Source organism: Mobula birostris, chromosome 29 (assembly GCF_030028105.1).
Source record: "Mobula birostris isolate sMobBir1 chromosome 29, sMobBir1.hap1, whole genome shotgun sequence".
In the NCBI taxonomy this organism is placed as follows: Eukaryota; Metazoa; Chordata; class Chondrichthyes; order Myliobatiformes; family Myliobatidae; genus Mobula; species Mobula birostris.
Genome location: NC_092398.1, coordinates 35,708,770 through 35,734,886, shown reverse-complemented (window position 1 = coordinate 35,734,886; position 26,117 = coordinate 35,708,770). Strand labels below are relative to the sequence as shown.

General features: G+C 45.5%; 1 protein-coding gene across 1 annotated transcript; it reads left to right on the top strand.

Annotated features, from left to right (window-relative positions):
- Positions 1-1,950: 1,950 nt before the first annotated feature.
- Positions 1,951-25,830, top strand: LOC140189948 (uncharacterized). The gene is made up of 2 exons (XM_072246321.1): positions 1,951-2,083; positions 23,862-25,830. The coding sequence occupies exon 2, from the start codon at positions 24,535-24,537 to the stop codon at positions 25,729-25,731; it is 1,197 nt and encodes a 398-aa protein (XP_072102422.1). The 5' UTR covers positions 1,951-2,083; positions 23,862-24,534; the 3' UTR covers positions 25,732-25,830.
- Positions 25,831-26,117: the final 287 nt, after the last annotated feature.

The window sequence follows — 26,117 nt, the reverse complement described above, 5'->3', positions numbered from 1 at the left end:
TGCCTTCTGAAAGTCCAAATATACAACATCCATCGCATCCCCTTTATCTATCCTACTTGTAATCTCCTCAAAGAATTCCAACAGGTTCGTCATGCAAAATTTTCCCTTAAGGAAACCATGCTGACTTTGCCCTATGTTGTCCTATGACTCCAAATACTCCATCACCTCATCCTTAACAATTGACTTCAACATCTTCCCAACCACTGAGGTCATGCTAACTGGTCTAAGATTTCCCTTCTGTTGCCTTCCTCCTTTCTCAAAGAGTGGAGTGACATTTGCAATTTTCCCGTCTTCAGGCACCATGCCAGAGTCCAATGATTTTTGAAAGATCATTGCTAATGCCTCCGTTGCCTCTTTCAGAACCATATGGTGCAGTAGACCTGGCCCAGGTGACTTCGGTACCCTTAGATCTTTCAGCTTTTTGAGCAACTTCTCTCTGTAATAGTAACTACACTCACTTCTCTTCCCTCACACCTTTCAACATCAGGCACTGCTAGTGTCTTCCACAGTGAAGACTGATGCAAAATACTCATTTTCTAGCAGTCCTATATCCACTGTCATCTCTGTTATTAGATACCTGAAAAAGCTTTTATTATCCGCTTTGATATTGTTTGCTAGCTTGCTTTCCTATTTCATTTTTCATCCCAATGATTCTTTTAGTTGCTCTCTGTAGGGTTTTAAAAGCTTCCCAATCCTCTGTCTTCCCACTAATTTTTGCTTTGTTGTATTCTGTCTCTTTTACTTTTACATTAGCTTTGACTTCCCTTGAGAGCCAGTTTGTATTATATTGCCATTTGAGTATTTCTGCATTTTTGGAATACATCTACACTGTGCCTTCCTCAATTTTTTCAGAAACGCATGTCATTGCTGCTCTGCTGTCATTCCTGCCAATAACTCCTTCCAATTTACTTTGCTCAGCATCTCTCTCACACCACTGTAATTTCCCATACTCCACTGAAATACTATCAAATTTCAAATTAAACTCAATCATATTGTGATCACTGCCTCCTAAGGGTTCTTTTACCTTAATCACCCCAATCACCTCTGGTTCATTATATAACACTCAATCCAGTGCAGCTAATCCCCTGGTAGGCTCGACGACAAAATGCTCTAAAAAGCCACCTTGTAGGCATTCAACAAACTCACTCTCTTCAGATCCACCTCCAACTTCATTTTCCCAATCGACTTGCATGTTGAAATCTCCCATGACTGTCATAGCATTGACCTTTTGACACGCGTTTTCTATTTCCTGTTGTAATGTGTAGTCCACACCCCTGCTACTAGTGGCAGGCCTGTATATAACTGCCATCAGGGTCTTTTCACTCTTGCAGTTTCTTAACTCAACCCTCAAGTATTCTACATCTTCTGATCCTAGGTCATATCTTTCTACTGATTTGATGCCATTCTTTCCCAGCAGAGCCACACCACCCCCTCCGCCTACCACCCCAATCCCTCCAATACAACGTGTAACCTTGGACATTCAGCTCCCAACTGCAACCATCCTTCAGCCACGATTCAGTGATGGCCACAATATCATCCCTGACAATCTGTAATGGCGAAAGAAGATCATCCACCTTATTTCTTGTACTCCGTGCCTTGAGATATAACACGTTGAGTACTGTACTGGGTCTCGGCCTGAAACGTCGACTGCACCTCTTCCTAGAGATGCTGCCTGGCCTGCTGCGTTCATCAGCAACTTTGATGTATGTTGCTTGCATTTCCAGCATCTGCAGAATTCCTGTTGTTTGCTATCCTTTTTTTGACTCTGCATTCCCAATGCAGATACTCACCCTGCTGGCTACAGTTCTCTCCCACCACCTCTCTGCCCTTCCTGACAGTCTGACTGAACGCACGCGCAGTGCCGCCTCCGGACCCGGGCCGGCCGCGCATGCGCAGTGCCGCCTCCGGGCCCGGGCCGGCCGCGCAGGCGCAGTACTATTGTACTGTTCAATATGGAGACCAGAAGCGGCGACGTTCCCGGGCTGATGAGGGGCTCTTCTTCAGTTTCGCAGTGCAGGAGGCCACAGACCGATAGGGCGGAGTGAGAGGAGACACCCCCGTCTCTCATTCCTGATCCAACCGCGTAAGTCTCTTCAATAACTTGGCAGCTGCGCCGGTGGCACGAAGAGCGAAAATCAGGGTAACAGGGACCGCCAGTCTGCGGTGGGTTTCTCCATTGCCGAGGATGACTGAACTGGAAAAGTCAGACTGCTTCACCTGGAAGGAAAGTGCAGGGCTCCGGTTTGGGGGCGTGGGACGAGGTGGGAGTCATAGAATACAACACAGAATCAGGCCGTTCGGCCTGTCTAGTACTACTGACCTGTTTTTCTGCCTAATCCCATCTACCTGCACCCGGGCCAGACCCCTCTCATGCATGCAGCTCTCAAAACAGTGTCACACCTCACCCTGGCCTGCATTAAATTCCTCCTGCCATTTCTCGACCCGTTTTTCCAGGTGGTCCAGTTCGCGTTGCTAACTCCGAAAGCCTTCCTCGTATGTCTCCAATCATATTGTCGTTCTGATCCCGTTTACCATATTATCACCCAAATCTTCGATGTAGATGACCAAGCACCAATCTCTGTGACACACCAGTAGTCACAGGCCTCCGGTTAAAGAAACAACCGTCTGCCACCACTGTTTCATCCTGAATGCCAAGAGATTCAACATTCTGGACCAGCCTCCCATGCTGTCAAAGGCCTTGCTCACGTCCATTTACACAACGTCCACCGACTTTCTTACATCAGCCTTCCTTGAAACCTCAAAAACCTATATAAGGTTAGTTAGCTTTGTGCGTGGTATGTCTTAGCTAGGTTAACTTTCCCTAATCAGACCATATCTGTCCAAATACTTATACCTGTACAGTATATGCAGTCCCATAGAATACTTTCCGAGAACTTACCCACAACTGATACCAAGCTCACCGGCCTAATTTATCGACTTATTCTTCGAGCTTTTCTTAAACAATGGAACACTAGCTATCCTCTACACCTTGCCTTTGGCTAGGGACATTTTAAATATCTCTGTCAAGCCCCCTACAATTTCTGTACCAGCCTACTGCAAGGTGGAGGGGACCTCTTGTCAGGCCCTGGGGATTTATCCAGTCAATTTGACTCAAGACAGCAAACACCTGTTTTTCTGTAATTGGGTTAAGTTCCATCACCAGTACTCTTTTGCCTCAGTCAGTTCTATAGATCCTGTGTATGCCTTCCAAGTAAATACAAGTGCAAATAATCAGTTCAAGTTCTTCCCTATCTCTTTGGCTCTGTGGATAGATCTCCACATTGATCTTCAAAAGGACCACATCTCACCCTTGCTATCCTTTTCAAAGCCCTTGGGATCTGTTCCACCTTGTCAATAGAACAACATCAATAGATTTCAATAGGTACATTTAGTGTCAGAGAAATGTATGCAATATATATCCTGACCTTCTTTTTCTTCGCAAACATTCATGAAAACAGATGAGTGCCCCAAAGAATGAATGACAGTTAAATGTTAGAACCCCCTAAGCCCCTTCCAGTTCCCCCCTCCCACACACAAGCAGCAGCAAGGCAACAATCCCCCTCCCCCCCACCAGCAAAAAAGCATTGGCGTCCTCCACTGAGCACTCAAGCGTGCAGCAAAGCATCAATAAAGAAACAGGCTTGCAGTACCCCAAAAACTACTCGTTCAGCCGGTATTTGACATACCACAGGCTCTCTCTCTCTCCCTAATAAGGGAGAAAGAGATGTCCCGGTTTCACAGCGAGCAGGGAGACATAACAAAATAACTCACTGATTTATGATGCTAAAAGTCTGTTGTGTCATTTTTTCTGAGCTCTGTGCCTCTGGGCACACAGCCAACAGCAAACCTGCTGCTTCCGATCTTCCTTGTTCTCCTGTGACGCGTCAGTCGGCGGTGGCGGTGGCGGCAGCTCCTGCCTTAAATCAGCCTTCCTCCAGAGTCGTTAAAATCCAGCACCCTGCAGACGCGCTAGTCTTCTAGGCCATGTCCTTGGTATAGCGAAAAGCAGCCGGTCGTGCGGGTCCCATTCCCGCAAAGGACCGAGGTCAGAGTGTAACTCCGGGTCAGGATCTTCAAAAGAAGCTTGGAAGGGAAAAGTAGAAATATCGAAGATAGAAATAAAGCTGTTTCCAAAGACGCAAGCAAAGGAGTCGCCATTTAGCGCCTTCATCACTCAGCTCTGCCTCTTCCGTCCCATGTTCTCACTTGGCCCTCCTGATATCTCCCTTAAGTTGCAGGGAGATGGGAACCAAAGTGCCAGATCGGGTAGTGGAGAGGTTGTGGAGACCTCAGACACTCCCAGGCATCAAAAGGTTGAGCATGGTGCAACTAATGTCCTGAGCTGCATGTATTTCAATGCAAGAAGTATCGTAGATCAGCTCAGGGCATAAATCAGCATCCAGAATTATGATATTGTAGCGATTAGTGAGGTTCGGTAGCAGGAGGGCCAAACAAGGACATGGGGTTGCTCTACTGACAAGGTGGGACAGAATCCATGGGCTTCTTTAGATACATTAAGGGCAAAAGGATAGTAATGGCTAGAATTGGCACTTTTGAAGATTCTGTAGTTTTATACGCGACAGCAGGAGGGATTAAAGGAGGAGTGGTGGTGTTACTAGTCAAGGAAAGTTTCATGGTAGTGCTCGATTAGGACAGACTGGAGAACTCGTCTAGTGAGGCATTGTGGGTGGAACTGAGTACAAAAAGGGTACCATGTTCACGGGGCTACATTATAGACCACCCAACAGATCCACTGATTTAGAGGAACAAATTTGAAGGGAGGTTGTAGACTATTGTAAGAAACATAAGATTGTTTAATGGGTGACTTTAATTTTCCACATATTGACTGGGGCTTTCACACTGTAAAAGGACTAGATGGGATAGAGTTTGTCATGTGTTCAGGAAAGTTTTTTATATCAGTACATTGAAGTCCCAATGAGAGAGTGTGCGACACTTGATCTGCTTTCAGGGAATGAGACTTAGCAGGTGACAGAAGTTTGCTCAGGGGAACACTTCGCATCTAGTGATCACAATGCCATTAGTTTCAAAGTCAATATGCAAAAAGATAGGTCTGGTCATTGGGTTGAGATTCTAAATTGGAGAAAGGCTAATTTTGATGGCATCAGAAAGGATCTGGCAAGTGTAGATTGGGACGGGCTGTTTTCTGGCAAAGTTGTACTTGGAGGGCCTTCAAATGTGAAATTTTGAGGTTTGAAAGTTTGTATGTGTCTGTCAAAATAAAAGCTAAAGAAAACAGCTGTAGGGAACCTTGGTTATCAAGATATATTGAGGTTCTGGTTAAGAGGAAAAGGTGCATAATGGGTATAGGCAGGTGGGAACAAATGAGGTGCTTAGGGAGTATAAGAAATGCAAGAAAACACTTAAGAAAGAAATCAGAAGGGCTAAAAGAATGCTTGAGGTTGCCTAGCAAACAAGGTAGAAAACCAAGAGATTCTGCAGATATGATAAGAACAAAAGGATTGCAAGGGATAAAATTGGTCCTCTGGAAGATAAGGTTGATAGTCTATGCATGGAGCCAAAAGAGATGGGGGAGTTCTTATATGCATTTTTGGTATCTGTATTTACTCAGGGCCAACTTCCTTGACCATATACAGATTAAAGAGGAGGAGGTGTTTGCTGACTTGAGGCAAATTAGGGTTGATAAATCCCCAGAGCCTGACAAGGTGTTCTCTTGGACCATATGGAAGGCAAATACAGAAATTGCCAGGGCCCTAGCAGAGATATATTTAAATCACCTTCAGCGAAAGGTGACGTACCAGAGGATTGGGGGTTGCTCAGTTGTTTAAGAAAGGTTCTAAAAATAAACCAGGAAATTATAGGCTGGTGAGCCTGACATCAGTAGTGGGAAAGTTATTGGAAGGTATTCTAAGGGACCGGATATGCTATATAGTATTTAGATAGACATGGACTGATTAAGGATAGTCAATATGGCAGGTCGTGTCAAGGATGTTAGCAGAAAGTTGCTGAAGGCAAGGCGGTGGATGGACTTTAGCAAAGATATTGACAAGGTCCCGCATTGGTGTTTCATTGGAAAGGTTCAGTTGCTCGGCATTCAAGATAGGGTAGTAAATTGGATGTTAGATTTGCTTTGTGAGAGAAACCAGTAGAGGGTTTCCTGACTGACTGGAGGCCTGTGACTAGTGGAGTGCCACAGGGATTGGTGCCGGCTCTGTTGGTGTTTATCATCTAGATCAATGATGTGGATGATAATGTGGTCTACTGGATCAACAAATTTGCAGATGACACCAAGATTGGAGGTGCAGTGGACAACAAGGAAGACTGTCAAAGTTTGCAGCAAGATCTAGACCAGCTGGAAAAAAGATCTGAGAAATGCCTGATGGAATTTAGTAAGACAAGTGTGAGGTGTTGCACTTCAGTAGGACCAACCAGGGTAGGTGAACGGTAGGGCACTGAGTACTGTGGTGGAACAAAGGGATCTGGGAATACAGGTCCATAATTCATTGAAAGTGGTATCACAGATGGATAGGGTCGTATAAAGAAAGCTTCTAGCACATTGACCTTCACAAATCAAATTATCAAATAAAGGAGGTGGAATGTTATGTTGAAGTGTAATGAGTCCTAATTTGGAGTTTTGTGTGAAGTTTTGGTCACCTACCTACCAGAAAGATGTAAATAAGGTTGAAATAGTACAGACAACCTTTACAAGGACGTTGCCAGGTCTGGAAGACCTGAGTTATGAAGAAAGATTGTGTAGGTTAGGACTTTATTCCTTGGAATGTAGAAGATTGAGAGGAGATTTGATAAAGGTATACAAAATTATGAGGGGTATAGATAGGGTAAATGCAAGCGGGCTTTTTCCACTGAGGTTGGGTGGGACTACAAGTATAGGTCATGGTTTAAGGGGAAAGATGAAAAGTTAAGGGGAACATGAGGCAAACCTCTTGACTCAGAGGGTTGTGAGTGTGTGGAGGGAGCTGTGAATGCAAGTAGTGGATGCAAACTCGATTTCAAGATTTATGAGAAGTTTGAATGGTCACATGGATGCTAAGGGTATGAATGCTTGTGGTCGTATATGTCTGTGGATGCAGGTCTATGGGAGTAAACAGTTTAAATGGTTTGGCACAGACTAGGTGGGCCAAATGATCTGTTTCTGAGCTGTACTTTTCTATGACTATGACTCTTAAGTCTTCTCATGCATTTCTTATACCCCTCAAGCATCTCATTTGATTCAGACTGCCCTCCTTCTTCATAACCAGGACCTCAATATCCCTCAATAACCAAAGTTCCCTAAAATAGTTAAGCAGGCCTCTATGCTTACAGGAACATCCAAATTCCCTACTCTCAATATCTCACTGATGAGGACAATGTGGTTGCAGGGGAAGTGTTGTAATAGGGGAGAGGTGTTGGGAGGATGGGAGTGGACCAGGGTGTCCAAAGTGAATGGTCCTTGCAAAACCCCATGATGTTCTTACAGTAGAATGAGGATAAAGGAGATTTTCAGGGATGTTGCTGGGACTCAAGGGACTGAGATGTGGAGGGATCTTGAGCCGTTCAACTCTTCAGGCATAGGAGAACAGTCAGGAGAGGCATAGATAAGTGTTAGTGTTTAAAATTAGAAGAGGTGGACACTAACAGATTTTCCCCTGGGTAGGTGAATCTAAAGCTAGCAAGGGATGGAACAGAGTTGACCTTGCAGAGGTGTATAAAATCACTGGTAAGTTGGTTTACTACTGTTACATGTACTGAGGTGCAATGAAAACCTTATCTTGTTGCCTATTGCTCATACAGGTCAAATAATTTCATGGTGCATTGAGGCAGAAGAAGATAAACTAATTAAGGAATGCAGAATAAAGTGTAACAGTGAAAAGAAGAGTGCAGTGTGGGTAGACAACAAGGTACAGGATCATAATGAGTTGGATAACAAGATGCTTTCTGATGTCAAGAGTCCACTTCATTAGAGAGCATTACAACAGTGGAGTAGCAGCTGTCCAACAGCTTGGTAGGACATCTTTTCAGTGTTTTGTATCTTCTGTCCAGTGGGAGGGGGAGAAGGGATAATATTCAGGATGTGGGTCACAGTGGTATGGACATATTATGAATGGTCGGACACAAAGGGAGTTTAATGGTACTTGGACCTCGGAATACAGGTACATAGTCCATTGAAAGCAGCTTCCCAGTTAGACAGGGTGGTATAAAAGGCATTTAACATGCTGGCATTCATTAGTCAGGGCATTGAGTACAGGAGTTGGGGTGTTTTTCTGCAGTTGTATTGGCGAGGCCATGCTCAGAGGACTGTGTACAGTTTCAGTCATCCTGTTAGAGAAAAGGTATTGTTAATCTTGAAAGAATGCAGGAAAGTGTTAGTAGGATGCTGCCAGGGTGAGAAGGCTGGAGTAAGAGGAGAGGCTGGCCGGGCTGGGACTTTAAACCTTGGAAAGCAGGAGACTGCGGCGTAACCTTAGAGAAGTGATTAAAATTAGGACAGACATAGATAAGGTCTTTTGCCCAGGGTAGGTGAGTCTATAACTAGGGCGACACAGGCTTAAGGTGCGAGGGTAAAGATTTAAAAAGGAGCTGAGGGGCTACTTTTTCATGCAGGGGGTGATGACTATATGGGACGAGGTGCCAGGGGAAGTGGTTGAGATAGGTACAATCATATCATACGTTATGCAGTTGGATAGGTACATGGAATGGAGGGTCTTGAGGAACATGGGAAGAAAATGGGCAACTTAGACCAGCAGGGAAGATGCGGCAGTCGCAGTGGATTGACACAAGGCAGTGTGGATTTGTGGGAGAGAGCGAGATTTATTTGGGGACCAATGGAAGACGGTGGAAAGAGACAGGAATTGGGAGTAGTTTGGGGACTGAAACAGAACTGTGGAGATTGTGGGGCAGTGTAATTACTTAGGGGTCTGGCACAGGGTTGTGAGAGAGAGAGAGAGAGAATATGGGATTTATTCAAAGACTGATACAAGATACCAGGGAGAGGGAGAAGTGGAGAGTCCGTCATCGTGCCCGACGCCGGCCCCCTAGGCCTGAGTCGACGTAGTAGTAGTAGATACAAGAGACTGGGGTGAGATGAGAATTGGGACTAGTTTGGGGACTGAAACAGGAGTATGAGGAGAAAATGGGGCAGTGTGATTACTTTGGGGCCTGGCACTAGTTTGTGGAGAGAGCACTGAGCCGTGGCATTAGTGAGTGGGTTGTCGTGAGTGAGCAAAGCAGTGGAAGTTTGAAGACTGGGGAGAGAACATTATGTTAGAATTTATTTGAGGACAGTCATAAGGCTATGGGGGATGATGGGGACAGTGGAATTAGTTTTGGGACTGACACAGGGCTGTGGGATGAGAGCAGGGTAGGGGGATTAGTTTGAAGACTGACAGAGCTGTGGGGAGAGAGTGTGGCAGTGCAATTGGTCTTGGAGCTAACAGGGCTGTGTAGAGAGAGCGAGGCAGTGGAACAGGTTTGGGATTGACAAAGGGCATCTGGAATTGAGCAGGGAACTGCCACAGAGGGTTATGGGGAGAGCGTGGTGCAGTGGGATTAGTTTCGGATTGACGCAGGGCTGTGGGGATGGACATAGGGCTATCAAGCCAAAGAGGAGTTGAGGGATTTATTTGTACACTAGGTCTGTGAGGAGGGTACTGGGCAGTGGGATTGCACTGGGGACTGAAGAGTCTTCGATGAAATGCAAAATCTCCTTAAACATTGAAGAAAACAGACCTCGCTGCGCACCTTCCTTATTGTTGCATTTATGTGCTGTCAACAAGAGTTTGAACCCCAGTTGCTTGAAGCTGCTCACCCTTACTTTCAACTTTGAAAGTTCTTTCAAAGGCTCGACCAATTGAGCCTACCTCAATCCTGAAAGTCCGATCGGAATTTACATCCACGTATACAAATAGCAAGCTGCAATTTATAATTCAATAACAAATTCTGCTGAATTGTCATTAAAATGCCTCTATTTCACTGATGTTCTCATTGTCACCATTAGGAAGGAGGCACAGAAGCACACACTCAGTGATTCAGGGACAGCTTCTTCACCTCTGCCATCCGATTCCTAAATGGACATTGAACCCATCAACACTGCCTTTATTTAATAAATTTCTGTTTTTGCACTATTTTAGGGGAGGGAACCTGTCACCCTTAAGACCATTTATTAATGTGGCTTTGCAACTTACACACCCTGTTTTCCCTGATGTCCCAATGTGTGTGTTTGGAAATCATGAGCGTATGGCGCTCTGTCCCATTGCTATAGAGTCATCCGAGGCAAAGTCAAGTTTATTGTCATATATACAAGTAATCGTCGGCACAGGTAAATTAGTAAGTTGGTTTAAAATTGGCAAATTAATTTATTATAGTAATATATACTGGGGTTGGGTAGTGGGTAATGGCTCCATATGTCACTACTACAGGGCGTGACGACCCTGCCTTACACGAGCCCTGGGCTCAGCTGGCTCCGGCTGACAGTACCCAGTATGGGCCCCTATCCAGGGTGACGGATCCCACTGCCTTGTGGGTATCTTCGGGAGAAGAGAAGGCTAAGGAGCAAACCCTACACAAATCCGGAGTGGAGCCCCTAAGGCCATTGGATGGCGTATCACGTCACCTCCCGGCAGCTCCTGCAGCCAAGCTGATGCCAAATGTACTGCTTCGCATTCCTTTGGACCACATCCGCGAGGCCGAGAGGGGGATCTTGATGTCTGGGCAGCCCAGGATCTCCATAATCATCGCCCAGGTCTGCGTCTGGGATGGGTTCATCCATTGTCTACTTAGACAGACGGAGCTATGATGATACACTGGGGTACAATGAAAAGCTTGTTTTGCATACTGTTTGTACAGATTAATTTATTACAACGGTTCCTTGAGAAGGTGCAGTGAAAGGAGACTATAACGTCTAAGATCATAATCAGACCATACAGATCCAGAACCATCAAACGTTCCTCGTATGATAACCCTTATATTTCCCGAATCATCCTTGTGAACTTCCTCTCAACCCTCTCCAATGACAGCACATCTTCTCTTAGATGAGGAGCCCAAAACTGTTCACGAATCTCAAGGTGAGGCCTCACCAGTGCCTCAGCATCTCATCCCTGCTCCTGTATTCTAGATCTCTTGAAATGAATGCTAACGTTCCATTTGCCTTCCTCACCACCAACTCTACCTGCAAGTTAACCTTTAGGGTGTTCTGCACAAGGACTTCCAAGTCCCTTTGCATCTCAGATTTTTGGATTTTCTCCACATTTAGAAAATAGTCTACACCTTTATTTCTACTACCAAAGTGTATGACCATGCATTTTCCAACATTGTATTTCATTTGCCACTCCCTTGCTCATTTTCCTGATCTGCTTAAGTCCTTCTACAGCCTACCTGTTTCCTCAATACTACCTGCCCCTCCACCAATCTTCATGTCATCTGCTAACCTGGCAACAAAGCCATTTATTCCGTCATCTAAATCATTTTTATACAGCATAAAAAAAAAAGCGGTCCCACCACACCAACCTCTGCAGAACACCGCTAGACACTGGCAGCCAACCAGAAAGCGATCCTTTCATTTCCACTCGCTGCCTCCCACCAATCAGCCAATGCTCTAACCGTGCCAGCAACTTTCCTGTAATACCATGGGCTTTTAGCTTGGTAAGCACCCTCATATGTGACACCTTGTAAAAGGCCTTCTAAAAGTCCAAATTTACCATCCTCTTTATCTATGCTACTTGTTGTCGCAAAGAATTCCAACAGATTCATCAGGCAGGATTTTCCCTTAAGGAAACCATGTTGACTTTGTCCTATCTTGTCTTGTGTCACCAAGTATTCCATAACCTCATCCTTAACAATTGAGGACCATCAGGCTCTGGAAATGTGTCATCCCAGACCCTTCCCTGGTTATTTTAACTTCCCGGAGTCTTTTGATGTCAGTTCCCCATTTACAGATGTTTCTGGGTTTACCATCTGCAATGAACCTGCTTAATTAGAGTCATAGAATACTTTGGCCCATCTGATATTTGCCTAGTCGCATGACCTACATGAGGACCATAGCCCATCAATATCCCTCCCATCCACGTACCTATCCAAATTTCTCCTAGGTGTTGAAATCAACCCCGCGTGCACCACTTACGCTGGCACTGTGTTCCACTCTCCCACCACCTTCTTAGTGAAGGTTCCCCCTCATCTTCCCCTTAAACATTTCAACTTTCACTCTTAATCCATGATCTCTAGTCTCAATGGCAAAAGCATGCTTGCATATACCCAAGATATACCCCTCATAACTTTGAATACCTCTCAAATGCCCCGCAATCTTCTATGTTCTTGGGAATAAAGTTACAACCTATTTAATCTTTCCCTTTAATTCAGCTCCTCAAGTGACAGCAAGATCCGTGTAAATTTTTTCTGCTCTCTTTCAATCTTATTTCGATCTGTACACCATTCTCAAGCGGAAGAGGGCTCATTGTACAGATTGAAACTACCAGTGTGTAAGCAAAAGGGTGAGGTCCTGCAGATTTGGGCAGAAATGTAATCTCTGGATTAGACGTTATGAATGGGAGGATCGAGCAACTAATACATACTTTATACTTTATTGTCACCAAACAATTGATACTAGAACATACAATCATCACAGCGATATTTGATTCTGCGCTTCCCGCTCCCTGGTTTACAAATATTAAATATTTAAAATAGTAAAAATTAGTAAATATTAAAAATTTAAATTATAAATCATAAATAGAAAATAGAAAAATGAGAAGTAAGGTTGTGCAAAAAAACCGAGAGGCAGGTCCGGATATTTGGAGGGTACGGCCCAGATGGGTCAGGATCCGTTCAGCAGTCTTATCACAGTTGGAAAGAAGCTGTTCCCAAATCTGGCCGTATGAGTCTTCAAGCTCCTGAGCCTTCTCCCGGAGGGAAGAGGGACAAAAGGTGTGTTGGCTGGGTGGGTCGTGTCCTTGATTATCCTGGCAGCACTGCTCCGACAGCGTGCGGTGTAAAGTGAGTCCAAGGACAGAAGATTGGCTTGTGTGATGTACTTCGCCATGTTCACGATCTTCTGCAGCTTCTTTCAGTCTTAGACAGGACAACTTCCATATCAGGTTGTGATGCACCCTAGAAGAATGCTTTCTACGGTGCACCTATAAAAATTCGTGAGGGTTTTAGGGAACAGGCCAAATTTCTTTAGTTTTCTCAGGAAGTAAAGGCACTGGTGGGCCTTCTTGGCAGTGAACTCTGCTTGGTTGGACCAAGTCAGGTCATTTGTGATATTGACCCCAAGGAACTTAAAGTTTTGACCTGTTCCACTTGTGCACCACCGATGTAAATGAGGGGTCATGTGGTCCACTACATGGCTCAGGGTCATCGTGCAGGAGGGATTCAGATTATTGGACTATTGGGATCTCCACTGGGGCAGGGAGGTGACCTGTTCAAGAGGGTTGGGTTGTGCCTGTATTGGAAGGCTCGAATACGCTGGCATGTAGATTTTCTAGATCTGCTCTGGAGAGATTAAACTAGTCTGGCAAGGGAATGCGACATAAAGTACTAGTGTGGCAGGTGAGAAAGTTGAGGGGAATATAGAAGTTAAACAGTAACATTAGAAGGTAGGAACAGGAGAGGGAGTGAAGGTGGTCAGATTGACTAAACTACATTTATTTTCGGTTGAGAAGCAGATAGCCCAACTAGAGAGGGGCTACACTGGATCTCCTGTTGGGAAATGAAGTGAGTGAAGTGACAGTGGGGAGCAGATTGAGTTTCGTGACCGTAAATCCATTATTTAAATATCGTTATCGAGCTGTGAAAGGTAAGTGTCTTTTATTACACAGAATGCCAGGTACCTTCAACAGGATGCCATGATCAGTTGTAGAAACAAAATTGAAAGTGGCATTTAAGAGTTTGCATATGGAGGGATATGGATCATGTACAGTCAGAAGATATTTAGTTCAATTTGGTATTGTGTTCGGCTCAGACATCATGGGCTGAAGGGCCCGTGTTCGACTGCAATACCATTCTATAGAAGGCCAATGTTGATGGCATTTGATTGACAGCTGCTTGCAGGTAAAGGGATATGTTTTCCTCTGCTATACCATTCTATAAAAGGCAAATGTCACTGGCATTTGATTGACAGAGCTGTTTGCAAGAAAAGGGATATCCAAGAAATGAAATGGGACTTGCTGGAGTAAAGGGCAAAGCTGGTAGGATTAGGGAGCGTTGGTTGTTGAGGGTCTGATCAGGTGAAGGAAGTAGGTGTATGTCAGGTATAGGCAGCTGGGATCAAGCAAATCCCATGAAGAATACAAGATGTGGAGGAGTCCACTTTAGGGAAATTAGGAGCGCAAAAGGACATAAGATAGCTCCGGCAGTTGAGGTAATGGAGAAGCCGAAGAGATTCTGCAAGTATAGTGAGAAAAATAGGGTGCAGGGTAGTGTAGTGGTTAGTGAAATCACTTTACAGTGTGTGATTACCGATCAGGGTTTGATTCCCACTGTTGTCTATAAGGAGTTTGTACATTCTCACCATGACCACGTGGATTTCTTCCAGGTGCTCCAGTTTCTTCCCACCTTCCAAAGATGTATGAGTTAGCGTTAGCATTTTATATTGGTACTGGAAGTGTGATGACATTTGTGAGCTGCCTCAGCACATTCTTGATGCAAGCAAAGCATTTAACTATGTTTTGATGTGTTAATATACATTCAACAAACAAAATGAATTACAAAAGCTAATATACTAATCTTTTACAAGGGAGAGTTCTTTTCCCCTTAAGGATCAGTGGGATCATCTACAGTTGTAGGCTCAGGAGGTGGGTGAGGTGTTAAATCAGTACTTCTCATCTATATTTACCATCTAGGTATTGGAAGCTCATGATTTAAGGGAACGAATTGTTATGTCTTCAAACAAATAGTCATAGTCATATTTTATTGATCCGGGGGAAATTGGTTTTCGTTACAGTTGCACCGTAAATAATAAATAGTAATAGAACCATAATAGTTAAATAGTAATATGTAAATTATGCCAGTAAATTATGAAATAAGTCCAGGACCAGCCTATTGGCTCAGGGTGTCTGACCCTCCAAGGGAGGAGTTGTAAAGTTTGATGGCCACAGGCAGGAATGACATTACAAAATGAGAGATGCTGGAAATTTTAGCCACATTAAGATGAATAAATCGCCAGTGTCTTGACAAGTTTATCCTTCGATACTGTAAGAAGTAAGGGAAGAGTTTATATGGGCCCTTACAGAAATATTTGTATCATCTTTTGACATGGGTGAGGTACCAGAAGAATAGAGGCACGTCTTTGTTTCAGAAGGCTGCAAAGACAAGCTAGGGAAGTACAATCTGTTGGGTCTAATGTCAGTGGTAAGAGGGGATTTTGAGGGTCAGGATCTACCAGCATTTAGAAAAGCAAAGACTGATTAGGGATCATCAGCATGGCTTTGCACGTGGGAAATTGTGTCTCATAAATTTGTTTTTTTTTTTTGAAGAGGTGAACAAGGAGATTGGCATTGTCTGTATGGACTTCAGCAAGGCCTTTGAGGAGGTCCTGCATGGTAGGCTGGTCTGAAAGTGTAGTTCACATGGAATCCAGAGTAAGCCGGCCAATTGGATACAAAATTGATTTAGCTGAAGGAGACAGAGATTGTAGGTGGAGGATTGGAGGCCTGTGACCAGTGTTGTGCCACAGGGATCAGTGCAGGGCCCACTATTGTTTGCCATCTATATGAACAATTTGTTAGCATTGATCAGTCAGTTAGCAGCTGACACCAAAATTGGTGATGCAATGCACAATGTAGATGTTTATCTAAGGTTACGATGGGATCATGGTGAATGGGGAAGTGAGGCAGGGAATGGTATGTTGAATTTAATTCAGACAGTGTGAGGTGTTGCATGTTAGTGAGTTGAACCAGGGCAGAACATATACAGTAACTGGTAGGGCCCTAGGGAGTGTTGTAGAACAGAGAGACTCAGGGACACTGGAACATAGTTCCCTGAAAGCAGTGATACAGGTAGACTGGATGGTATGCAACACTTGGCTTCATCAGTCAGGGCATTGAGTGCTAGAGTTGGGATGTAATGTTGCGACTGTACAAATCATTGGTGGGACCACTGTTGGAGTATTGTGCACAGTTCTGGTCAGCCAGCTATGGGAAGGATGTCATTAAGCTTGAAAGAGTGCAGAAAAGATTCACAATGACATTACCAGGGCTGGAGAGCTTGAGTTATAAAGGAAGGCTGGATGTGTTGTGACTGTTTTCCCTCGGATGTAGGAAGGAGGCTGAGGAGTGATCATGTAGAAATATACAGTATAAAATCATTAAGTGAATAAATACAGTGGATGGACATTTTGGGGATGTCCGTTGATATTTTGGACTGAGATCCTTCACCATGTCCAGACTGTTCATTCCTCTACTTAGATACTACCTGACCTGCTGAGTTCCTCCAGCAGTTTTTGTGTTTTGCTCTATATTTCAAGAATCTGCAGAATCTCTTGTGTTTTATATCTACATTTGTAAGTAGTTTGGACTTTAACAGCTGATGACATTGTTTGTGGGAGCTCGCTGTATTAAAGTAGCTGCTGAATGTTCTACATAAAAACATTGACTGTTTTTGAGACAAAAAAGGGATCAGCCATGATTGAATGGCGTAGCAGACTTGATGGGCCGACTGGCCTAATTTTGCTCCTATGTTTTATGGCCTTATGGAAATGGTGCTTGCAGGTACTTTTAATGGTACTTTGCTAACTTAAAACCCTCCGCGCTTTACAATGCACCAGTGGTGATGAAGCGATCAAATGCATGGGTATAAGGTCCTGAATATTGCACATGAGCTCAGTGGACAAAAGGCTGTGAAGGCTTGGCAGCAGGTATGAGCGGGGCTGTCATCTGTAACACGCACAGAACACTGGAGGAACTCGGCAGGTCAGGTACCATCCATGGAAAAGAATAAACAGTCGACATTTTGGACCAAGACCCTTCATCAGGACTGGAAAGGAAGGGGGGAAGATCCCAGAATAAAACAGGTGGTCTAGCTGGAAGATGATAGGTGAAGCCAGGTGGGTGGGGAAGATCAAGGGCTGGAGAAGAAAAAATCTGATAGGGGAGGAGATTGGACCATAGGAGAAAGGGAAAGACAAGAGGACCCGGGGGAAGTAATAGGCAAGTGAGAAGTGAAAGTTCAGAGTGGGGAATAGTAGTCATAGTCATACTTTATTGATCCCAGGGGAAATTGGTTTTCGTTACAGTTGCACCATAAATAATAAATAGTAATAGAACCATAAATAGTTAAGTAGTAATATGTAAATTATGCCAGTAAATTATGAAATAAGTCCAGGACCAGCCTATTGGCTCAGGGTGTCTGACCCTCCAAGGGAGGAGTTGTAAAGTTTGATGGCCACAGGCAGGAATGACTTCCTATGACGCTCTGTGTTGCATCTCGGTGGAATGAGTCTCTGGCTGAATGTACTCCTGTGCCCAACCAGTACATTATGTAGCGGATGGGAGACATTGTCCAAAATGGCATGCAACTTAGACAGCATCCTCTTTTCAGACACCACCGTCAGAGAGTCCAGTTCCATCCCCGCAACATCACTGGCCTTACGAATGAGTTTGTTGATTCTGTTGGTGTCTGCCACCCTCAGCCTGCTGCCCCAGCACACAACAGCAAACATGATAGCACTGGCCACCACAGACTCGTAGAACATCCTCAGCATCGTCCAAAAGATGTTAAAGAACCTCAGTCTCCTCAGGAAATAGAGACGGCTCCGACCCTTCTTGTAGACAGCCTCAGTGTTCTTTGACAAGTCCAGTTTATTGTCAATTCGTATCCCCAGGTATTTCTAATCCTCCAGCATGTCCACACTGACCCCCTGGGTGGAAACAGGGGTCACCGGTACCTTAGCTCTCCTCGGGTCTACCACCAGCTCCTTAGTCTTTTTCACATTAAGCTGCAGATAATTCTGCTCACACCATGTGACAAAGTTTCCTGCCGTAGCCCTGTACTCAGCCTCATCTCCCTTGCTGATGCATCATCTCCCTTGCTGGTGGATTTGTTTACCCAAAGGAGAAATCGCTATCCATGCCATCAAGTTGGAGAGTTGACAAGGAGACCCGTTGTAAATAGGGGGACTGTCTCATTGAGCAGCTCTGCAGCACCCACCAAAAGCAGAACTTCCCAGTGCCAAACATTTAATTCCCATTCCAGTTCCGATGTGTTGGTTCTGAGCCTCCTCTTGTGCCAAGATGAGGCCACACTTGGGGTGGCAGAGTAACAGCTTATATTCCGTCTAGGTAGCCTCCAACCTGATGACATGAATATTGATATCTCCTTCTGGTTTAAAAATATATCACTCCCCATTCCCTCTTCTATTCCCCACTCTGACCTCTTACCGTTTCTTATCTGCCCATCACCTCCCTGCTGTCCCTCCTACTTCCCTTTCTCCCATGATCCACTCTCCTTTCCTATCAGATTCCAGCCCTTTACCTTTCCTGCCCACTTGGCTTCACCTAGCTATCCGTCTCCCCTTCTCCCCCTCTCCCCCCACATTTGCGTATTCCCCCTTCCTTTCCAGTCCTGAATAAAGATCTCAGCCCGAAACATTAGACGTTTGTTCATTGCATGGGTGCTTCCTGACCTGCAGAGTTACTCTTTGTGTCTGTTGCTTTGGATTTCGCACTCCGTTAAACAAATTTCCCCCTCCCTTCCTCCATTCCTCATTCGGACTTCTCCTTACTTCTTCTCACCCGCCTGTTACTTCCCCCTGAGTCCCCTCCTCCTTCCTTTTCTCCTGTGGTCCATTCCTCTCCTATCAGAGGTGTCAGGGAGGGGTAGCACCTATGGGGGGGAAAATGTTGCGTCCTTTTTAAGGCAGTTTGTCCACCTTTGGTCCCCACCTGGCACTCAGCTCTCACCTGTGGCTCCCCGTAGCTGTTTGCATGCGATAGCGGCCACACCCCAGGCAACGGCTTCGACAAGCCGGCTAAACCAGGTGAGTGTAGCCGACGGGTCTCAAACCCTCGGTGAGATAGTGAGTTGTCTATCCCAGCATGTGAAGACAGACTCCGGCGGATTGAGTGGACGAGACCAATGGAAGATCCAACGGTCAAGAAGGCGGTCTCTGCAAGCGTCATGGAATGTGTAGAGCAGGACTAGACACAGAAGACGTCCTGGTCATCCACTGCGCCTAGTCCCATCTCCAGCCATCTCGACTCTGTCTTGCCACTGGATCAGGTGGGAATTGGGAAGAGAGAGTGAGGCTGACGCTGCGCAACTCTCCCTCACTTAAATCCAAATCACGCGCTAGTCTCGACACCATCAAAAAACAGCCGGCTGGTGGCGTAGAGGTATCAGCGCTGGACTTCAGGGTGAGAGGTCCTGAGTTCAAATCCGGCCAGCTCCCGTGCACACTCTCCATCCATGCTGGGTTGAGTGTCGAGTTAGCAACTCGACCTCGTAAAAAAAAAAAGTACTAATGCTGTCGAGGTCTTCATTGATGACGATGGATGAACCCTTATCAGATTCTTCCTTCTCCAGCCCTTGACCTTTCCCAGCCAACCTGGCATCACCTATTACCTTCCAGCTAACCTCTTTCCCCACTCCCCAACTCTTTATTCTGGTAATTTCCCCCAGCCTTTAGACTGAGGTCTGAAGAAGTGTCTCAGCCTGAAACTTTGCCAGTTTACACTTTTCCACAGATGCTGCCTGACCTGCTGAGTTCCTCCAGTGTCCTGTGTGTGGGATTCTTTAGAAAGGGAGAATAAATATAACGCAAGTACATGTGGAGCGGCCATTCTTTTGAGTGGGCCAGTGTTTAGGCGACTTCGGGCTTGGGCGAGGTAAAGTTTCCTCCTTTTGTTGATAGTTGTTCACTCTTTGTCATTTAGGGATAGTAGTGTGGTGAGAATGGCTCTAGGGACAATGTTTTGTTCTGTGTGTGGTATGTGGAAATTCTGGGAGAACTCTAGTAAACACATTTGCACTGCGGTGCAGCCTCTTAGAAAATGTATTCTTGAACTAGAGCTGCGGCGCGATTACCTTTGGCTCATACAGGAGAATGAGGAGGTGATAGATAGGATTAATCAAGGTTTGCTAGAATTGTTCAGGAGAGTTTAAGCTAATTGTTCTAAGATGTTCGGCACAGCTTTGTGGGCCAAAGGGCCTGTAGTGTGCTGTAGGTTTTCTATGCTTCTATGTTTTCTTTTAATTTGGCAAAGGAATGGGAATGGCAGTGATAGGCTGAGGATCAGGTAGTTAGTTTCCAGACAAAAGCAGCGTGTAGTGAGACTCCTAGCAAGGAGAGGCAAGGCAAAATTACAATCAACAGGGTGTGTTGTAATATAAAAGGCAGACAAAATTGAAGAGAGTGAATACAGGACTGAAGGTGTTAAATTTAAATGCTCGTGGTATACAGAGTAAAGTAAATGAACTTGTAGCACAGTTACAGATTGGCACGTATCATGTTGTGGGCATCGCTGAATCATAGTGGAAAAGATTTATAGCTGGGAGCTTAAAGTACAGGAATCAAAAGGACAGGCAGCTGCAAAGGGTTTTGGCAGTCCTTGTGCAGGATTCCCTTAAGGCTAATTTGCAGGTTGAGTCATTTCAAGAGTTTTAAAGCACTGGTGAGGTCGCACGGAGTATTGTGAGCAATTTTAGGGCCTTTATCTAAGAAAGGGTGTGCATGTGCTAATATTGGAGAGGGTTCAGGGGAGGTAATTCTGGGGTAGGCTTGTCATTTGAAGAGCATTAGAAGAATGAGGGGTGACCTAATTGAAATCTATTGAATGTTGAAAGGCCTAGTTAGAGTGGATGTGAAGAGGATGTTGCCTGTAGTGGGAGAGCCTAAGACTGGAGGACACAGCTTCAGAATAGAGAGGCGTCCTTTTAGAACAAGGAAACGGAGGAATTTCTTTAGTCAGGGAGTGGTGAATCTGTGGAATTCGTTGCCACAGTCAGTTATGGAGGCCAAAGGAGATTGATAGATTCTTGATAGATTAGTTAGTCAGGGCTTTAAGGGGTATGGGGAGCAGGCAGTAGATTGGGGCTGAGAGGGAAAATGGATCAGCCATGATAAAATGGTGGAGTAGATTCGATGGCCTAATTCTGTTCCTATATCTTATGGTCTTAAGGTGTTGCTTTGGATTTCCAGCTTCTGCAGAATTTCACGTGTTAGGGGTTTCATCAGCATTGGTGTCTGCACCGTGATTGAAGGACATTTGCTGCAAGCTAAGGACACACCGTGGTTTTGCAGACCTAGGACAGTCCTGGACATTTCCCCCTCTCTCAGCCATATGATCTGCACCCCGGCCCCCGGGAGCTGGTGGCTGATCAGCGAAGCTGCTGGTGCCATTTCTGAGGTGCATGTGTGTTGCTGGAACCATGACAGATAGGTGGGTCTCTCATTCATAGGGTTTCTCTGTGTAAAGGCAGCCATGGGTAACACTTCCAGCACTTTCTCCGCCTGAAGCACAGGCAGAGGGAATGGGAGCTGATGTATCTCCCAGACACTGTTGTACTCCACCTATCTAAATGCAAGGATTAGAAACTTCGAACAAGAGTATAGTTCCGAGCAAGAAGAATTCTGAAGATGGTGGAAATCAAAGTAATACACATAAAATGCTGGAGGAACTCAGCAGGCCAGGCAGCATCTATGGAAAAGAATAAACCATCAACGTTTTGGGCTGAGACCGTTCATCAGGACTGGAGAAATGAGATGAGAGGTCAGGGTAAGAAGGTGGGAGAGGGGAGGAAGAAGTACAAGGTAGTAAGTGATAAGTGAAATCAGGAGAGGGGGTGGGGTGAAATAAAGAGCTGGAGAAGGGGAAATCTGGTAGGAGAGGACAGAAATCCATGGAAGAAAGGAGCACCAGAGGGAGGTTATTGGCAGGTAAGGAGAGGGGGCAATGGGAATGGAGAATGATGAAGGTAGGGGGCAGGTACAGTAAGTTCATGAAATCGATGTTCATGCCATCAGGTTGGAGGATACCCAGACAGAACCTGAGTGTCGCTCCTCCAACCTGAGTGTTGCCTCTTTGCAAGAGTGTGAAGTAGAATTAAAATGGGTGGCCACTGGGCGATCCATTTGGGGCGGCAGGTGAATGGGATGAGGAGACTGGTGGAGTGGTAGGTGAGGATAAGAGGAACCCCATCATGGGTGGGGTGGTGGCTGGATGGGATGAGGGCAAGATGCCCTCCTTTTTTTTTTCCAAAGACAAGGGCTGTCCCAGAACTAATGAGATGTCCTTCTTCAAAGAAAGGGGCTTAACTTCCTCCACCATCAGTCTGCCCTCACCCCACTAGGATTGGGGTTCCTCTTGTCCTCACCTTCCACCCCACCAGCCTCTGCATACAGCACATAATTCTCTGTAACTTACGCCATTTCCAACAGGACCTGATCACCAAGAACATCTTTCCCTCTCCCTACTTTCTGCAAGCATCACTCCCTACATGACTCCCTTGTCCATTTATCCCTCCTGGTAATTATCCTTGCAAGCGGAACAAATGCCACACCTGCCCCTACAACTCCTCCTTCACTTTCATTCAGGCCCCAAACAGTTCTTCCAGGTGAGGTGGCAATTCACCTGTGATTCTGTTGGAGTCATCTGTTGTATCCTGTGCTCCTGGTGTGGCCTCCTGTATACTGGTGAGACCCGACATAGATTAGGAGACTGTTTCGCCAATCACCTGTGCTCTGTTGTCCAGAAAAAGTGGGATCCCCCGATGGCCACCTTTTTCAATTCTATTTCCCATTCCCATTGCATGCCAGTCCACGGCCTCTACTGTCGCAATGTTGGAGGAGCAACATCTTGTATTTCGTCTGCGTAGCCTCCAACCTGGTGGCAATAACATTAATTTATTGAACTTCTGGAAATTACCCCCGCCCCATTCCTCATTACCATTTCCCTCTCTCACCTTATGTCCTTACCTGCCTATCACCTCCCTCTTTCCCCTTTCTTTCATGATATTCTGTCCTCTCTCATCAGCCCTTTATCTCTTTCACCAATTGACTTCCCAGATCGTTATTTCACCCCTCCTCTCCCCGATTCCATCTATCACCTACAACCTTGTACTACTTTCTCTCCTGCCCCCCCCCCCATCTTCTTACTCTGACTTCTCAAATTTTTTTCCAGTCCTAATGAAGGGTCTTGTCCCGAAACGTCAACTGTTTACTCTTCCATAGATGCTGCTTGGCCTGCTGAGTTTCTCCAGCATTTTGTGTGCATTACTAATATAGTTCTAAGTTAATTGGTGATGAAGAGTCTACCTTCCAGTCAATGAAAGTGTCTGTTAGTGCAGCATGGAAAAAAAAGAACAAAATCCTTCCATTAGTTCTTGAAAAAGCAGCTTCGTTCTACCTCCTCCTCTTTTGGACCTCTCTACCAAGAGAACATGTTTTGTATCATTTTCTCTGGGTACATAATGATAACAAACACCTTTGTGCTGGGTGACAGGTAACCTGTAGCTTTCACATCGCCAAAGTGCTGTGTTCTACCGAGAAACACTATTTTTCCCTTCATATTCATTGGCATTCCATTGATGAATCCATCACCAACAATCACCGGTGGGTGTGGGGGAGGTCGGTCAAAATAATTACGAAGTCTCCAGAATTGGCCATGTAATATCATGTGCTCTTTTGTGACGCTGTGAGACATGACCAGAACGTGAATTGGTACTAATAGAGAGACAAATTGAGCCAAGTCACAGATTAAAATTGGGTAGAAATGTTCCATTCTTATACAGACAGGAGGACCGTTAGAGATTTTGATGGTCAGTCTAGATGCCTTGAGCAGTTCCTGGAACTTGGTTTGAACCTCGCTGTAACAGTGTGATGTCAGAGCTCACCGTAGGGCCTAAAATTATCCCATCTGATTAATTATCCCATTAATGTATTTTTGTAAATCTTCTTACAGGTTAGAAGAGGCAAAGAACCTGTGTACAGGAATCTCAAACAACACATCAGATTTGCTGTCTCTGTCCAGATATTTAAGGAGTGACCAGATATTTCCTTTGTAACACCAATATATCTGTGGTTGATCATTGGAGATGAAGAAGTATCCCATCCCAGCTGGAAATGTGCTTTGTGCCTGACATGAAGTTGTCTGTTGTAATTCAGTGAAATCGACTGGAATCAGGGTGCTGAGAACACAACTTTTGTTCACCAGAGATCAGTTCTTCAACTGCACTGACGGATTCACGACGTCTGACTTCCAACATTGTGAATTTTCAGAGAACTTTGCACGGAGATATCATTGTGGCAAAGGATTCTTTCATGCAGCCAACCCCCAGATACAACAGTGAGGCCAGTTACCCGCTCAACTGTGGGAAGAGATCCAATCAGTCATCTCACCTGCTGAGACTGTAAGAAGGGATTTATTCGGTCATCTCAACTTTTGGAATACCAGTCAGTTCACGCTGGGGAGTGGCTGTTCTGCTTGGACCGTGGTATGAGATTCACTCAGTCATTTCAACTTGGGTACGTCAACGAGTTCACACGGGGAAAAACCATTTACATGTTCGGAGTGTGGGAAGGGATTCATTTGGTTATCCCGTCTACAGAAACACCAGTTAGTTCACACTGGGGAGATGCCGTTCACCTGCTTAGATTGTGGGAAGGGATTTCCTCGGTCATTTCATCTGAAGGAACATCAGCGAGTTCACACTGGGGAGAGGCCTTTCACCTGCTCAAGCTGTCAGATGGGCTTCACTCGGTCTTCTGACCTGAAGGCACATCAGCGAGTTCACACTGGGGAGAGGCCATTCACTTGCTCAGACTGTGGGAAGAGATTTCCTCGGTCATTTCAACTGAAGGAACATCGGCGAGTTCACACTGGAGAGAAGCCATTTACCTGCTCAGACTGTGGGAAGGGATTCACTCGGTCATCTCAACTGAGGGCACATCAGCCAGTTCACACTGGGGAGAGGCCGTTCACCTGCTCAGACTGTGGGAAGGGATTCACTCTGTCATCTCAACTATTGTTACATCAGTCAGTTCATGCTGGGGAGTGGCTGCTGTTCTGCTCAGACTGTGGGAAGGGATTCACTCGGTCATTTCAACTGAAGGTACATCAACGAGTTCATACTGGGGAGAGGCCATTTACGTGTTCAGTGTGTGGGAAGGGATTCACTCGGTTATCCCATCTACAGAATCATCAGTCAGTTCACACTGGGGAGAGGCCATTCACCTGCTCAGACTGTGGGAAGGGATTCTGTCGGTCATCTGACCTACTGGCACACCAGTCAGTTCACACAGGGGAGACACCATTCACCTGCTCAGACTGTGGGAAGGGATTTCTTCGGTCATCTCACCTGAAGGAACATCAGCGAGTTCACACTGGGGAGAGGCCGTTCACCTGCTCGGATTGTGGGAAGGGATTCACTAAGTCATCCCATCTACAAACACACCAGCGAGTCCACACAGGGGAGAGGCCATTCACCTGCTCAGATTGTGGGAAGGGGTTTTCTCAGTCATCTCAACTATTGGCACATCAGTCAGTTCACACTGGGGAGTGGCCGTTCACCTGTTCAGAGTGTGGGAAGGGGTTCACTCGATCATCTCAGCTGAAGCTACATCAACGAATTCATACTGGGGAGAGGCCGTTCATTTGCTCAGACTGTGGGAAAGAATTCACTCGGTCATTCAGCCTGCAGAGACACCAGCGAGTGCACACTGGAGAGAGGCCGTTCACGTGTTCTGTGTGTGGGAAGGGATTCACACGGTCATGCATCCTACAGAGACACCAGCAAGTTCACACTGGGAGAGAGGCCGTTCACCTGCTCTGACTGTGGAAGGGGATTCTCTCAGTCATGCAGACTACAGAGACATCACTCAGTTCACACGGGGAGAGGAAGTTCACATGTTCCGTGTGTGGGAATGGATTCACTTAGTTATCCCACCTACAGACACACCATTCAGTTCACACTTGGGAGAAACCATTCGCTAATTCTGGATGTGGGAAAGGATTCACTCACTCATCTGACCTTAGACAACAGGTGCAGGAGCAGGCCATTCAGCCCTTCGAGCCAGCACCACCATTCACTGTGATCATGGCTGATCATCCACAATCAGTACCCTTTTCCTGCCTTCTCCCCATATCCCTTCACTCCACTGTCTTTAAGAGCTCTATCTAACTCTTTTTTAACCTTGTGACACACACTAAGTTCACTCC